We start from the raw sequence: 17,483 nt of genomic DNA, 5'->3' as shown, positions 1-17,483 counted from the left end.
TCCCATCAACAACTCAATGAGTTCTGAGCATGCTCAGTGCGCAAGGAATTTTGGCTGACTGTTAGGGGAAAGGAAGGAAAACCTGGGGAAGGATGATGGAACAGAGTGGCTGGTACCCAGAACACAAGCCCTTGCCCATCACAAATCTCATACACAATAATACCAATATACATTCATTGTAAATCTAACCTTCTGTAGAAACTCCCTTATCTTGTCAGCATCCTTGCTGGCATAAATGTGCCACAAAGCACCAGGCAGTTCACTTGAATCTTTCAGTCTTTTTCTTAGAAGATCATCCAAATCTTCCTCTTCAAACTTCTTTAATACCACTGGGAATTCAGAAATGCAATTACTTTCCAGAGCTGGAGAAATTCTTCCTTTAGATTAAACACTTTACCATAAATCTCTCCCTCCATAACAAAAAGGGGCGGGGTGGAGCAAATCCACATTCACCAAGTAAAAATTATGATGGAACAAATCTACAACAATAAGAGTACCAGGGGAAAGCTTAGAAACACCTTTGCTACGTAAAGGCTTTCTGTGTCTCCATGGAAAATGCCAGAATCCAGTTTGGGGCAATTCACCCTCCCCCAGTGCCACAGTTCAACCTATTCAGGAGGGCTTCCTAATCCTGAGGAGGGACTTTACGAAGGTCTTGGGAAGTGCAGTGAGAAGTGGCGGGCAGAAAGGTTTTTCTTTGCCAAACCCCCTCCATAAGCACTTCCTAGAATTTAATTCTTTATATCCAATAATACTTTGCAAAAAAAAATTCTTTTTTTGGGGGGGGAAAAATGTCCTTTAATCCGAATGAGCACCAAAGGATTGTTAAAGCATCAAGTGGGATTGATTTAGGATTCATTTACAGCTGCTAAGCAAGTTGTGTCAACTCATATTTTTCTGTTTAATAAATATTGTAATATTTTTACTTTACCTGATTTTGAAGGAACGCCATTCCCTTTTGCTATGCCAACGCTGACAAGGATGTTCACCATGTCAGATACCTCAAGATGAAGATTTGTAGTTCCTATATCATGATCTTTAGCAGCAGCTACACCTTTTTCAAACAGAATATATAGAATATGCTGAAGGGCATTTTAAGGCCTTCACAAATTAGCATAGACTTGTAAAATGTTTTCCTGTGAAATTGTTTTCTTAAACAAATACTGCTTTTATAATGTATAAGATTAGGAGTTAGCAGTCTGATATAAATTGCCCACACTTGTATCAGATAGCCATGAGAGTGTTATTCAACTAAGTTTTACTCAGATGAGACCCATTGAAATTAATGAACATGCCTAAGTTAGGCCCATTAATTTCAAAGAACCTACTCTGAGTAAAACTTACCTGGATACCACCCAATTATTTCACTTTCATCAGGAGCATTAATGTGTTTTCTCTCATCTCAATGTACATTGAATATGAACATGTATACTCCCTCCTTTTTCATCAGGGAATTCGTTTAAGTGGCCAAGGTAACTGACCTTTGTAACTCCCTTTTATAAAACATTCTTTATATTACCATGAACACATTATCACATGCTTTGACCCTCTCAAATTTATTGATTCTTCCATTTCCTATAACTTGCCTTTCTTAACCTTTCCACCTGTTGCTCCTTCTTTGAGATTCCCCCAACCTCTTTATCCCTTCTTCATGCTCATCACCACTTTTGTGTCTCTGGCTCTTCCAACCACTCAAACGCGAGAAGGTGTTTAATAATGAGGTGACATAATCCCCTGACCTGACACAAGCAGTATTGTAAGTTACTTACCATATGCACTGCATAATCTGGGCCCTAGATCTGGGCGCACAAAAAAACCTGGCAAGTATGAAGCTAAATTCAGTTTTCCTTCTGGGTTGCAATATTCAGGCAGTGGCAAACATTTTAATAAGTCTTCGTATCTGACAAAATAAGAGTAAAATTAACAACATAAATAATTTTTCAGTAAACAAAAAGCCCAACCCATCAATTGATGAGCTAAATAATACTAAATACCTCGCAGGCATCATGGTCTTGAAATCGTCTCCTGAAGGAAAGTCTTTCAACTTAAGTATAACTGTTTCTCCATTTTTAATTTTTTGCCGTTCTGCAAACAGTGAAGAGATCAGTGAGTGTGCTACCAGATGGGCGAAAACAGGAATTTTTTTATAATAATAACTTAGAAGATATCCCATCTTTTTGATCATGGAGTAATAGGGTTGATAAGGCATTTACCAACATCGGGGGGGGGGGATCCTGAAACACCGTTTTTTTGGCTCTGACACCTGATATTAAAACTGCTCTACTAGTTAATACTACATTGCAATTCTGTTTGGTTGTATACTCAAATTTTGTATACTCCAATTTTGAATGTATAAAACACACACACACACACACACACACACACACACACACACACACTAAACATTTAAGCATTTTAGAGACTGAAATACAGAATGGAAGATATTTGAATGTATATACTATACTGTTAAATGTGAAAAATGGGTTTTCAAAAACAACATTAAAGTATCTTGTGATAGAGCAAAATGCACACTAAAAGGTAAAGGTAAAGGGGCCCCTGACCATCAGGTCCAGTCGTGTCTGACTCTGGGGTTGCAGCGCTCATATCGCTCTATAGGCCGAGGGAGCCAGCGTTTGTCCGCAGACAGCTTGTGGGTCATGTGGCCAGCATGACGAAGCTGCTTCTGGCGAACCAGAGCAGCGCACGGAAACGCCGTTTACCTTCCCGCCGGAGCGGTCCCTATTTATCTACTTGCACTTTGATGTGCTTTCGAACTGCTAGGTGGGCAGGAGCTGGGACCGAGCAACGGGAGCTCACCCTGTTGCAGGGATTCAAACCGCCAACCTTCTGATCAGCAAGCCCTAGGCTCTGTGGTTTAACCCACAGCGCCACCTGGGCACACTATTATATAGCAATACAGATATTTTCCAATACATGCTCATGCCTGTCACTGGAAGTAATTGGTGTCTGATCTGAATTTTTTTAATCAAGGAAGCGGCCTACAGGTTCACGTTGAGGTTTTTCTTTTTAAAACAAAATAAGCAGAACATATAATTATGAAATATTACTAAGGCTTATTTTGCATTAGTATATTATGTAGAGGGAGGGTCCTGTCAAGTTAAATACTTTTCAACTGAACTGAATGGAAAGAATTAAGCACACAATCAACTCTTGGACAATTAACAGCATCCTGTCCCAAACTAAATCTTCTCTGGCAAATAATGAAAAAGGAAGGACCTCCACAATTCTCTGATATCCTCTTTTCCCAGATTATAGATAGGTATTTTATTTGGGTCTGTTATAGTCCTATACAAAGCACAACATACTTGAAACTTCTTCAAAGCCATCCCAAAATTCCTTGACACTGCCACTGGAAGTAATGCTGTCTTTGCAATTCAAGAGATCAGCTTTGAGATCACCAAAATCTGAACTAATAATATCTGCCTTCCATAAGCTAGCATTCAGTTTCTTCTGCATTCCAGACACTAATACAGGCTGAAAAGGAAAACAGAAAAGTGGAAATAAGCAAGAGCACTTTAAAAATGGATTTGCGCATATTTCCATCAGTCCTGAAAGGAAATGAGCAAGAGCACTTTAAAAATGGATTTGCGCATATTTCCATCAGTCTTGAAAGGACATATTGTCTTCACTGCACAGAAGTTTAGAATATTAACTGTTCATCAATAAATACTGGGACATCTTCATTTAGGCATGTGAATTGTAACAAAGCATGGTTTTCAGAGTTTCTACTCTTTTCATTTGTCTCACATTTCAAGTTCTTTCTACTATTTCTCAACTCATTTTCTTAAATGCTGATTTGCAAGACTGCTGTTTGTACCACAAAGTGCTGAAAATTAGTCCAAACATTAGTAATACCCTCTATGAATTATTAAGAAGTTCAAATTTACTCTCAAAACAATAGCAATAAAACAATTTACCTGCTACTTACTGCATAATGAGATTTCATACTTAAAAGCAATTAATTTGCCAGCAATAGAAATATATAGTAAGATGCAACATTGCGTGAGTGTGCATCAGCTCATGCAATGGGGCTTCTTCATCTCCTCCCCACTGCACCCCCCTAAATCTTCTCCAGAGAATTACTGAATGCTCCAGAGCAGGTTTTTTTGAGGGGGGGCTGTAGTAGAGAAAAGAGAAACCACAAGCCTTGTTTTGTAAGTGGGTTTCTGTTGCACAAGTGGAAAAACATCACCAGATGTTGCCCACCCAGGGCCGGCTCTAGGCCCGCTCCCGGTGGCGCCAGGCCACCAGGGGCACCGCTGCGCCCGCTGAGAGGCGCGGCTGAGGCTGCCCCAGGCGCGCCTCCGCTGTTCAGCGGCTTCAGGCCGCTCTCCGGAGGCGTGCGGGCCTGGGCCGCCTCCGCCATGCGCAGGGGCGTCGCAACAGGGGGCAGACAGCGCCCCCTGGCCCAGGGCCGGCCCTACGGCAGGCTGGGTGGCACAGTGCAGCTGCGCCCACGGCAGCCCGCCGTGCTGGGAAACGGGGGGGGGGGGAGCCACCGGAGGGATCCGGCGCGCCAGGGTGCCGGGCATGCTTAAGACGGCCCTGTGCCCACTGACCAACCTCAACACCATTAGACTAAAACTAGGACCCAGTTAATTTTCTTCCTAACTGGGAGTGCAAAAGGAGTTGTTAGGTTGATCTTTACACATATATACTGAGGTAATATTGCACAACAAACATTAATAGGGAACACTTTAATTGGTCCATAATTCTCAGTATTTAATATGTTCTTGGCCTTAACCCACGCTTAAAATTTTGTTAATGCATTATGTTTTAACTTCAAGACTGGCGTTAAAATGATAATACATAGAGCTATGTGGCTGGTCACTTTTGTCAGCAGTGACCAAGAACTCTCTGATATTACATCCTTGCTACTGTTGTGGGTTATACCGTAGTTCTTTCCTCTTTCTAACAGCTAAAATACTGTTCTGAAGACTATTTCGTGACAAGGAAGTATTGCAAAATTTACATGAGGTGCCATGTTGGTGATATTGCATAATCCTTATCTTCCTTTCCCCCAGTTAGTCTGGAATAGTCTTCAAGACAAAATGAGGCATCTGTGTTACCAACCATATATAATGAGGCACGTGGCAGTTAGTGAGGGACTCTGGCTGAAGCGTTAGGAAGTGGTAATCCTCAGGCCACATTTGACTGCATCCACTGACAAATGGATTCTCTTCATTTAAACTCGATAATCCACATGGTCCCTTCCAACTCTATAATTCTATGAATCTATGAAATCCAACAACAGATCTAAAATTAAGGTGCAAGCATGCTGTCTCATAAGCCCCTTTCTAGGTGCTGAAGGGCATTTTAAACATACCTTTCCTTGCTTCCAACAATCTTTGAAAAGTTTCCAGTTGTTGCTGTTTTTATGATCACTGAGCCACAAAATGTGTTTATCACAGAGCCATGAATGTGGAACATCACTGAACAATGTGCTGCAATCATCTGTAATAATTTTTCTCTCATCCTTTGGCTCATCCTTCACTTCAGATTTTACATTTATCTTTGGTGTTCTATTTGGTGGAATCTTGTTTTCTACAACTGAAGCAATTATGTCCTCAAGAATGTTTGGCATCGTCCTTCCACCTTTGCTACTCTATTGGAAAAATAAAATGAGGACTTAAGCAATATTGAACTTGTCAGGAGGAAACCTTTCATTATCAGACTATAGAAGGGGTGCTATGCTAATAATAATCAATAGTGCGATCAAACTGAAAACTACAATAATATATTATATTCTCATTCATTAAAAAGTGATATTCTGATAACAAACGGATACAAACGCCTCTGATTTTTACACAAACAATAAAAGACAATAAGAGTTTAACTCTTTAGTGAATTGCTTGTGTAATATTTACATGCATAGACAAGAACCTTAAAATGTTGTTAATAAGTTTGAACTTTAACTAAGTTAGTTCATAACTAAACTTTTTAAGGGGAACAATGGCAGACTGAGATCCAGAGAATTGCATAACTAACTCCACATGTCCAAGGAACCTTTGGACTCATGAAAAACAGCCCTCTTGTTCTGCAGTGAAAAAAAAATTCAAGAGCAGTTAAAGATAATTCCAAATAATAGCATTGGACATGCCCAGGCTCTTAGGTATACAATTTCATTCTATGACAAGTATCATACAGTGAAAGCAGTTCCATTTAGACATTGCTCTCTAAGCTATATTTAAGCCCTTCTCACTCAAGAACATTTGGCGCAATGCATCTGGTAACAAACTCACTGCAGTTCCTGTAGAATAAACTGGTGCAAAAGCAATGCCAGCATCTGTAGAGCCGAGACGCAGTTTTCCAGCAGTAGTGGTGAGCAAGTCTCGTAACGTTGAGCCCTGCTCGCTATTTTGAGACAAAGGAGTTGGCATCTTGTAGTTAAGAGATTCTGAACTGTCTTGGTCCTGCTCTTCCTTTGTATGCTTTCCAAGAGGGCAGTCTTTGTTTTCTAAAATAAAAAGGATTAATCTTACATAATTGTGCCATGATACAACATGAATAATACTAGCTGCCTGCAATTCACAATGGCAACAATCTACTTGTAGTGCTTATTGCTTTATTGGGGGGGGGATTATTGGGTTTTATTTTGATTGTTTATTTCATGTTTATATGTTGTGATTTTATCCTGTGAACTGCCCTGAGGCTTGTGGGTATAGGGTGGTAGACAAATTTAATAAATAATAGTATTATTTCCCTGAATACATGGGGATGATTAAATCTTCCAAATTAGACCCTATTTAACTATGTAAATGGCATTTGTGACTGTTGAGTGTCCTGTCATAAATGACAAATATGGTAACTAAAAAAAGGCTGGAAACACATGCCATCTGCATATGGTTTTCCTATCATATACAATAAATTGTTTAGTTTGATGCCTCCAGAAGGTGCTAACACACAAGACTGAAAAATATGGAGTTTCCATTGCTTTTTATTTTATGAAAAATAGCAAACTGTGAATGATGACATATATCAATCAGTAACAAGACCAGTTCAGACACAATGGGAACCCACAGTTTTCTGCAATGTGAATTAGTTGTGACAATCCTTGGTCTTAGGAATTTTCTCCTCCCCTTCACCTTTCCATGTCAGAACAAAATGGCCATATATACCCACATTTGGTTTAAAACTGATCAAAGTCCCCTGGAGGTGTCAGAAGAACTATGATTTGAGAAAAAGCTGGAATGAGACCACAATAGGATCCTGGCCTGTTCTTACTAACCATAGCTTAGCAAACCGTAGTTCCTTGAGTTCACACATCATAAGGAACCAAAGATAGTTCCGAAGTGGAAGCAAAGATTTCTAGACACCTTCTTACAGGTATGAAAGAGCAGGAAGAGAAGTATGCAAGTCTGGGGGCCATTCACATATTGGGGAAACAAGGTTTTCATATGAATCTGATCCTAATGTTTTGGGAATCCAGTAAGAAATATACCCGCCCCCCATTCTCATTTTTGTGTGTGAAAAATAACACTAATAGTAGTCTGGTGAGAAATAAATTACTTTTATTTTCTGGCAAGCTGTTGCGTCCAATCTCAAAGCGATAAAGTAATTTATAGTTATATTGAATGATACTGAATCTCATGACCATAATCCAACACTCTTCCAACCACTGACTTCAGTGCACACAAATGTGCCTGTGTGCTGGATTGTGGTTCAAATATATAAAAAATATGCTGGAAGAATTCATATTCACCACAGCCTCTTCTATGCCCCTAGGCATCCTTCTGTATTTAACATTTTCTGGTTACAGATGGCATTTCTTGCTCACAGACCAGAACAAGGAGGGCATTGAATGAGGGCTGAAGAAAAGAGGCATATGATGCAGCACATCCTCTAGGTTTTCTTGTGATAATATTGCACAGGGGATATTCACTACCCTCTCCCAGGATTCCTGAGAAAACACCATCTAGCTCTGCTGTTCCTTAGAAGTAGCATTGTATTACTACTGCTAATATTTAAACAAAATGTATATACTGCTTGATAGTAAACAAAACCTCTGAGCAGTTTTAAGAAGCGATCTGTAAAAGGAGAGAGGGACCAAATAAGGTGGCTAAGTTGAAAGCCTGTTCAGGCATTTGCAGAGCTACATAGTAAACAAATACTTTATCTTAATGAAACACTAAAGCACGGGTGTCAAACACAAGGCCCGGGGGCCAAATCCGGCCCGCCAGACCTCACCATGTGGCCCGCCGAGCGCCCCAGCCAGCGGGACCCAGCAGCGGGACCTTGCTGCTGAAGCGCAGCGCCAACAAACAGCTGGGGCCGGGGGGGTAGAAAGGCGGCCGGAGCAGCGCTGCGTGGAGCGCCCCGAGCCACAGCAGGAGAAGGAGGAGGCAGCTTGCCGGGTCAGCGCCCGGCAGCGCCGTGCGGAGAGTCCCGAGCCTCTGGGACGCAGCAGTGCTCTGTAGCACTTTGAATCCTCCTCCTCCTGCCACGGCTCGGCGCCTGGAAATGGCTGCTGCTGCTACTGAAGCACAGACAAAGCACCCAGCAGCGCCGCGTGGAGGAGGAGGAGGATTCAAAGTGCTACAGAGCACTGCTGCGTCCCAGAGGCTCGGGACTCTCCGCACGGCGCTGCTGGGCACCGACCTGGCAAGCCGCCGCCTCCGCCTCCTCTTGCCTCACCTCCTCCTCCTCCTACCGCGGCTCAGCCTCATGAACATGAGCTCAGCAGCGGCTCAGCCTCACGAACGTGCAACTCTGAGGCTTTACGCACTTCTCCTAAAACGGACACCCGCTGCCTCACGCTGCACGGGAAATGCTTTTTGCCCCTGGGTCCTTTCGTGCTCTTTTCTGGCGCTGAATCAAGGCGGCGACCCCCCCCCTTCCCTTTCTTTCTTCCTCTCTCTCGTTCTTATTCTTTCTTTCCCTCTCCTTCCTTCCTTCTTTATCTCTGTCTTCTCTCCCTCTTTCTTTTTCTTTCCTTCTTTATTCCTTCTTTCCTACTCTTCTTTCTCTCTCCCTCCTGCTCCTTCCTTCCTTCCTTCCTTCCTATCTTTCTTCCTCTCCCTCATTCTTATTCTTTCTTTCCCTCTACTTCCTTCTTTCTCCCTCTCCGTCTTCTCTCCCTCTTTCTTTTTCTTTCCTTCTTTATTCCCTTCCTTATTTCCTACTCTTCTTTCTCTCCCCTCTTTCCTTCCTTCCTCTCTCCCTCCCACTACCTCTTTTCTTCCTTCCTTCCTTCCTTCCTTCCTCCCTCCCTCTCCCTCTCCTCAGAAACATAGGATGCTGCTTTATACTTCTGGCCCTTAAACCCTGGAACCAGGAGAGCAGCTCCAGTGAGTCAACCTCAGCCAGTCCCTTTGGTGAAGGGTGGTGGCTCACTGGCAGAACATCTGTTCTGCATGCAGAAGGACCCCAGCATCTCCAGGTACTAGTAGCTCTGCAAAGGTCCTGCATGAAACCCTAGCGAGCCTCCACCACCCAGTGCAGTTACCAAAAATCATTTTTCAATAAATTGTACAATAATTGTACATTTGAATATCTACTTGCCATTATTCTGACTATGTTTCTGCTTTCAGAGCTAGTTATTACTTACATTATTACAAAAAACAGTAATAATTGAATGCAGTGACAATAATTTATGATAATAAAGAGTGGACACATAGTCCTACAGATACAACCGGCCCTTTGAGGGTGACCAAACTGCTGATGCGGCCCCCGATGAATTTGAGTTTGACACCCCTGCACTAAAGCTTCACTCCTTCACGCCTCACCCTCCCCAGTTCCTCTTCTTGCAGTATATCCAGTCATTATTCTACTTCTGCTTTATTTATACTGTAACCACACTGTCCATATAAACGTTGTAAACATGAATGTATGAACAAGCAGCTGAATCATATTGGTTGGTCTTTTTGCTGCAGACTCATGCACAGCTCCTCTGGAGCAAAGCCCTCTAGTACTACCTCATTCCATGAGATTACTGAAAGTCTGCATTAGATTTATTTTTATTCCAGAAGGACCATTTGTTCCTTCCTATCCTCTTCATTCCTGCCCATGCCACATACCATTTTCTTAACATGGAAAGTTTACATAACGACCAACTTAATGATAATGTAGGTCCCCATAATGATGATTAACGATAAACCGGGTAATCTTGCAAAACACCTGTCATTACGGAAATCTAACATGTAAAGGAGGTCTATTCTGTGGCAGCCTGCTTGCACAACAGCCACCCATCCCACTAGCATAGAAGTCGAGAACCTGTTGCCCCCAGATGTTGTTGGGCTATTGCTCCCATTGTTCCTGATCATTAGCCACACTTGCTGCATCTGGCGGAAATGGCAGTCCAATAACATCTGGAGGGTGACTGGTTCTCCACTCTTGTACTAGGAGAAATCTTGTGCAGCACAATAGCTGAATCCAATGGGAGTCTTATTCTTGTCAGAGGGCAGAGGGCCTTCTCGGTAGTGGTGCCCACCCTGAGGAACGCCCTCCCATCAGATGTCAAGGAAATTAGTAACTATATAACTTTTAGAAGACATCTGAAGGCAGCCCTATATAGGGAAGCTTTTCAAGGTTTAATGTTTTATTATGATTTTATATGTTGGAAGCCACCCAGTGGTTGGGGCAACCCAGTCAGATGGGCGGGATACAAGTAAGTTTGTTGCTGTTGTGGCTGCTGCTGTTGCTGTTGTCAAAGCTGTTGTGCAACTAACGCAACCCGTTGTTGTTGTTATTGGTGACAGTTAAGCTTGTGTGCTATTGCTTGAACAGAATTAAGATTCTCAAACTTCCTGTGCTAATGTTATATTGGATCTCACCCGCAATCTGCTTTCTAATCAACAAATCCCATTATTTACCTTTCTTTTCTTCCCTGGCCTTTTGTTCTGCTAGATCTGCCAACCAGTGCAGTGGTGACTGGGATTCAGGAGGAGTTAACTTGCTGTCTGTGCTCACGTCACTTCCTGGGCTTGTATTACCATTTGTCTCAGATTTCTGAGATGCCTTCTGCTGTTGCAACTCAGGTATGCACAGAGAAATTTTATTACTGTGATTAAGGACATTCTGCAAAATCTGTAGGACACAACAATTCAATTAAGCACTTTGCATATGATAAAACAGTAATTACTTTAAGACCCTGCAGCATAATGCAGCATATGTAAACTATGCTTTAGTGATGCACAGTGAAGCAGCACTGAAAGTCAATAGCATATGCAACTGTGCATCTCAAAGTGTCATAACAAATATTAACAAAATTATATTTGATCACTAAGCTGTGGCCTTACCTGAGATACACCGTTCATTGAAGGGAACTTGCCAGGTTGTAAATTCTGTTTGCTGGCACACTGGCAATGGGATCTAATCTCATGTTTCTCTCTAAGATTATGCATTGCTTCAAGAAGTTCCATTAATACTATAAAATATTAAGAAAACAATGAATTATACAGTTTTGAAGCTGACCACCTCAAACTTCATCTGCATCTGCACACCAAAGAGAATAGAGACCAGTTCCACCTTTGCCAACACATTTCAGAATTTTACCCCCAAAATAAACAGCAAAATTCTGACACTAGCTATCTTCAACATGACTTTTTTAGATATGTCGTTTGTTTGTTTTTTTTAAATCTGTTAACATGGTTATGTACCATTTTTATTACATAGGGTAAGCTGCAGAATTTGATGGACTCAAACAAGAGGGATACTTAATGGGGAAAGGCAGAGAAGGGCACGACACAGGAATATACAGAGATCACAAAGCATGACCATCATTAAAACAACATTTCCTGTACACTGCAACCTTTAAAAGCAATGCTGGCCTGCCGCTTCATGTTTTTTCTGTGTTGCTTTCCCACTCTAGACAGAGGGCAACTGCACATTTTATACAGCAATGGCCACTTGCTGCAGGTACGTTGGTTTACATAAATAATCCAATTAAACATACAGTAAAATCAAAATGTATTTAAAATGCACCAAGAACCATCACTAGCTAATCAAAGAAACAAAAAAGCATTTCCAGTTAAACTCATTTAAACCAGGAGTACCCTAGGTGCTCGTTCTATACCAAGTTAGCCAATGTGGTGCCCTGTAGATGTTGTTGGGCTAAAACTTCCATTATCTCTGAAAACTGACCAAGCTAGCTTAGGCTGTCGGGATGTATAGTCCAGCAACATCTGGAGGGCACCAGGTTGGCCACTCCTGGTCTATACCATGAACTCTGATGAAGTAAAATCCTTTAAAAAGCTTTTGAACAAATCCATACTTTACACTTCTGCCATGTGGAACACTGATGTAACCATCATTCCAATTAGGCCTCAGCTCTCACCGACTATAAAAGTTTATAAACTATGACCAGGAACAAAACAAGTTATAATTTTATACTTAAAATTCTGACCTCAGCTACGGCCTGGTTTACAAAAGAGTGCTTTTTCAGATGAAGGCTTGACAGTAGCCTGCAGAAGGCACAATTCCTTCTGAGGCTCAAGCACACTGTGAAATATCTTCCATCTTAGGAAAAGAGACACAATACCTCTGAGTTTGCAGTGCTAGCTATGAATCCTGAAATGCAGTACCAACATTCATTGATACAAAAGCTTTGACCTTCATTATGATCTTACCTGTTCCAGGAATGATCTGGGTTGGCATTAAATGTTTATGATCATGAGGCTGCCCTTTCACACATTTCATCCAGGCGTACAATTCTTTATCTGTGAAGGCATTAACAGTTTACATCATAGAATCAATCACAATTTTTTATTAACTTCAATTAAACACAGTAATTTTAGATCAGTCTTCCAAACATACAACCTACAGTCACACTTCTGAAGTTTTTGCTATGCACATCAGACATTGTTTTCATATTAAAGGAAATCATAAGTGTGGTGGTTTCCTTAACAGCGCAAAGCTGAATATTGTACACATGTGGTGATTTTACTTTGTATCCAGTTTTTGTGATTAAATAGAAACTAACCTAAAACTTCAAACAAGCAGTTCTAAAATGTTAAACAATTATATTAGTTCTTACAAAAAGTGCACTGACCTCTAGAACTCTTCCTTTCCTTAGCCTTATAGCAATCTAAGCAGACCACAAATCCACATTTTTGGCAGACCCAGTGAATGTTAAACAGAGTGGCTTCACATGCATCACACATTTCACGGACTCCTCTGACTGCTCTCTTCCAAGCTATTTTGGCTGGAATACAGAGTAAACAGAAGACCAAGTACTGAAATTTAAAGGCAAACAACTCCAAAATTATAGCACATAAATGAAATTTCAGCTTAAAACCTGTTTGATTTAGAGTGTCCTTCCCCAACTTGGTGCCCTCCAGACTGCAACTCTCATCATCCAGGACCACTGACCATGCTTCCTTGGGCTGATGGGAGTCATAGTACAAACCCTGTGGAGGATACTAGCTCAGGGAAGACTGATTTGCAAAGTACATTTGCCCCACACTTTGATTCTTTTGTATAGTTTTGCACTTTTTAATAAAAGTGCATTCATTTCTAAAGAGCCAATAAAGATGCAGTTGAGACAACCCATAATTACAAAACATCACATTAAATAGTTTTGTTGTGTTTTTTTTACAAAAGAAAAGTAAAGTTATGGAACCAATCAAGCTAGCAAGGCTGCTGTTGCATTGGGAATGGAACCCACACTAATTTTATTTACTAAATTTATATCCCACTCTTCCTCACAACTAAGTTTGGGGTAGCCCGCCTTGTTCGTGACTTGGACATTTATCCCAATACATTTTTGTAACCCTGTGCCACTTCAACAGTACAATAAAATAACATTTTGATGCAATAGGGAGATTCCCAAGGAAGAACACGGTGGATGAGCCACATTAAAAAGCAGCAACTAACTTTTGAACAGAGTTATTCAGAAAAAGTTGGATATTTACCGTCCTTTTTGACCCAGGACATGGCTGTTTTCTCAGATGTCACTAACTGACAAAATTTGTCACCTATGTGGTCTAAGATGTATTTGCAAGTTTCTAGGTCAATTTCATCATCATCATAATTATCATGTGTCCATAAACTCATTGCTTCATCATCATACTGATCAGGAGAAGAAAAGCCATCAATCCTAACCACTCCATTCTTACTAAAAGAAAGCCTACAAAACAAAATACACAACTTACATAAGTATCAAAATCATGAACAATTTAAACTGCATTTCGATGTTAACTGTGTGTCAAACATGTTATGGTTAGCTAATGTCCAATGTTTCTGAAAGGCAGCATGAGAGAATATATATATATATATATATATATATATATATATATATATATATATATATATAGGTTCTCTCCCTGAACCATTTTGTTGGCAGAGGCAGACAAGGTACTGCTGGAAAGTTAAGAGGGGAGATGGTGGTATTAGTGTATCATTGGGGAATCTACAGTTGAAATATAGATTACCTGTTTCTGCTTTATATACATTGATGCCACATATAAAACAATAATTCCATTATTAATCTGCACCCTAACATGAGAAGTTTGTTACATAATAGTATTTTGTCACTATTCATTCTACTCAATTTGCTCAAAATCAACATGATGTGAGTACTAGAAAGCTTTTCAACATTTCTATTAATTGAATACAGTATGTGTTTGGCATAGAATGTAACAATATAAATACAATAATAACAACAACAAAAATAATTCCACAAAACTGCAGGGATTAATTTGCAGGTCACACCCCATTTTGTTTTTCTTTCCTTCATCACTTGGGACCATAGTCGCTGGCCACAATCTTACATTTACTCTTACCTCAGGCTACTGTCTCCTTCTTCTCTTCCCATCCTTGTTGTTGTGAAAAGGAAAAAAGTGTTGCCTTTATGACATCAGAAACCGCTACTCCAATCCTTAGTCATCTCTTTGCCTCTGTCCTTCAGTTACTAGTAGGCAAGTACATCTGTTCTGGTGATTGGCTCAATGGTTGCTGATGTCACAAAGGCCCTGCTTTTTCCTCTGTGCAGCTCCTTGTAAAAAGTACCTTTTCAGGTTCTCTCCTGTTGAAAAGCAGCATGTTTTCCATAGTCTCTCACTTTCTCCTTATACATACCAGTCCCTTACATATGACTTTTGTGTGGCAGGAATGCAGCCTACTACACAAAGGTAGAGTCACCTCAGCTGCTCCACTCATTTTTGCCTTTGGCCACCCTGCGCCAAGAACAGAGCATGCTGCATAATATGTATATTATTATTAAACTCAAAGATCTGAGAAGTGGCCTATAGTTCAAAATCACAAACCTGTTAAGCCAAAGACCTTGGATTTAAACTAAAGGATTCAATTTTTTTAACTACCTCCACCAAAACCTGCTGCTTTTGTGCAAGAGAAGCTCCAATTGAGTTTACACAAAGAAAAATAGTATTTCATAGAATCACAGAGTTGGAAGAGACTCCATGGGTCATCTAGTCCAACTTCCTGCAATGCAGGAATCTCAGCTATAGCATCCATGACAGATGGCCATCCGACCTCCAAGAAAGAAAAGTCCACAACCTCATCAGGGAGTCCGTTCGGTCCATTTACACCAGGGGTAGTGAAAGTGGTGCATTCCAGATGTTGTGGGCTCCCATCAGCCCTAACCATGGATTATGGTGGCCAGGGCTGATGGGTGCTGGGAGTCCAACAACATATAGACCCAGAAATGTGCAATAGTGTCAGAGGCAGTGTTTTGATAATGTAAGAGTTCTATAAGTACCAGGCTTTACAAAGTAAGAAAAAGGTAGCAGGAGCCACTTCATCAGCTTGGCTGACAGATCAGATCCATTTGTTTCGCCCCTCCCTGAGCTGCTTCCACTCAAGTAGGCCATGACAAGAACATCAAAACTTTAAGAACTGGTGCCTGAGATTGCTGCCTCCCCATCACTTGTTGCAAACCTGCTGGTAGGTATTGCATTGTTTGCAACTGATCCTACGTAAGGCACTCTGGGAGCTTTTTAACTGAAGAGTGAGGTAAAAAAGTGACTATCCACAATTTCAAAAGCATTTCTAGCTTGTATGCATCACTGCACCAGCGTGTTTCAAACTGCACCTCTTCAAAGCATAACGGCAGTGCTACAATAGAAGTGTAGAAATAAAACTTGGTTCCTCAAAAAGAAAAATAGTTTTTCACTTACCGACGAAAGTAGTAGAATCTACAAAATACTGGTGAGTGAGCTGATTCTTCTCCTTTCTTGCTTCTTACAAGTCTACATTCTCTGCATTTTTGCAAATTGGGCCCGATTTCATAACAAGAGTCATCCTGCAAAAAGGATTCTCCCGTCTGTTTCAACTTCTTTACTTTACGCCAGTCTTTTAATACTGAACGAGGTATGCCAGCTGCAAAAATGACAACTTCTTTAGTAAAAGGAAAGACAATGTAATCAGGACTTAATATTTAGAGTTTAACAGAAGTTGTAGTGGGAGTTAGTATTATTATTTATTTCCTTTATTAATCACTTACTACAAAAATGTTTCAAAGCAACTAACAATTATAAATAATATATACATGATACAAAATTTAAAATACAGTACATTAAAAAATAATTGAGTAAAAGTGTTTATATTGCAAAAAAAAGGATGAATCCATGTATTCATCCATGAATCCATGTAGGTGGGGCGGCGGGAGAATTCACACTTTTTTTATTTAAGCTATTCTTGTTTTTTATCAATTACCAATTTTATTATCAATTTGCCCCATAATTTACAGGAGAATGGATAATAACCCATTCATTTTGTCAGTACAACCATTAAGGCAGTATAATTTCAAATACATCTTATCTGTGACTCTGCTTCTGTGAACTATATGATTACCTACACAATGAATTTATTTATTTATCTATCTCGTTAAGACGAGCAGTAAAAAAAGAGGAAAGTATTTTCGAAAGAACAAAGTAAAATCTTTTATACATCTCCTTTCCGAAAATTCAGAAAAATGGGATTGCAAACATTTAATACATTTATTGGCTTCAGTGCAAAAGTATTTGCTATGGATTGCATATGGACAGTAATGTACAATACAAATGAAACATTTGTTTAGTTTGTTTTCAAACTCTTATATCCCTTCTTTTTTCTACCACAGAACCCAAGGTGACACATCTATTGAGGCACTAACTAGACTCAGAACCAGCTTAGCTTCAAGCAAGGTGGTGGTCTCATGTCTCTTATATCCTGGCTATGATTTCAGTCTTTAAAACATTACCCACAAAAGACTATCATGATAGGAAATTTAAAAAAACTGCAGCCTGGCAGCAAGCACATTTTCTTGACTCTTGTGACACTTTACATTTTTCAAGTGTGTAAGGTCTGACTTACACTAATGCTAAGCCATGGTTTGTTCATTCAAAGGGTGACTTGCTTGAACATTTGATCCAAGTCTAGCAGATAGCAAAGCTATCTACAAAGCCAGTTTGCAGAGGAAAAATATTCATTTGCAGGCATGGTTTGAATTCAAACTGCACCGGCAAGCGAACTACTTCTAAGGGCTTGCTGTCAGCACTGATCAAGGAGTCCCACTTGCCAAGGAA

General features: G+C 40.4%; 1 protein-coding gene across 3 annotated transcripts in view; it reads right to left on the bottom strand.

Annotated features, from left to right (window-relative positions):
* JMJD1C (jumonji domain containing 1C) overlaps positions 1-17,483 on the bottom strand; it is a 95,567-nt gene that overhangs the window by 3,923 nt on the left and 74,161 nt on the right. For all 3 annotated transcript variants that reach the window (XM_035138460.2, XM_035138462.2, XM_035138463.2), the window contains 13 exons: positions 16,095-16,296; positions 13,872-14,086; positions 13,010-13,162; positions 12,588-12,677; positions 11,259-11,386; positions 10,833-11,046; positions 6,264-6,478; positions 5,348-5,626; positions 3,327-3,495; positions 1,995-2,085; positions 1,770-1,900; positions 932-1,054; positions 190-329 (listed from right to left, as the gene is read on the bottom strand). In XM_035138460.2, coding sequence (XP_034994351.2) covers positions 190-329; positions 932-1,054; positions 1,770-1,900; positions 1,995-2,085; positions 3,327-3,495; positions 5,348-5,626; positions 6,264-6,478; positions 10,833-11,046; positions 11,259-11,386; positions 12,588-12,677; positions 13,010-13,162; positions 13,872-14,086; positions 16,095-16,296 — 2,150 coding nt within the window. The remainder of the gene's footprint in view (positions 1-189; positions 330-931; positions 1,055-1,769; positions 1,901-1,994; positions 2,086-3,326; positions 3,496-5,347; positions 5,627-6,263; positions 6,479-10,832; positions 11,047-11,258; positions 11,387-12,587; positions 12,678-13,009; positions 13,163-13,871; positions 14,087-16,094; positions 16,297-17,483) is intronic.

The sequence above is a fragment of the Zootoca vivipara genome, chromosome 5 (genome assembly GCF_963506605.1).
Source record: "Zootoca vivipara chromosome 5, rZooViv1.1, whole genome shotgun sequence".
In the NCBI taxonomy this organism is placed as follows: Eukaryota; Metazoa; Chordata; class Lepidosauria; order Squamata; family Lacertidae; genus Zootoca; species Zootoca vivipara.
This window is presented reverse-complemented; position numbering and strand designations above follow the sequence as displayed.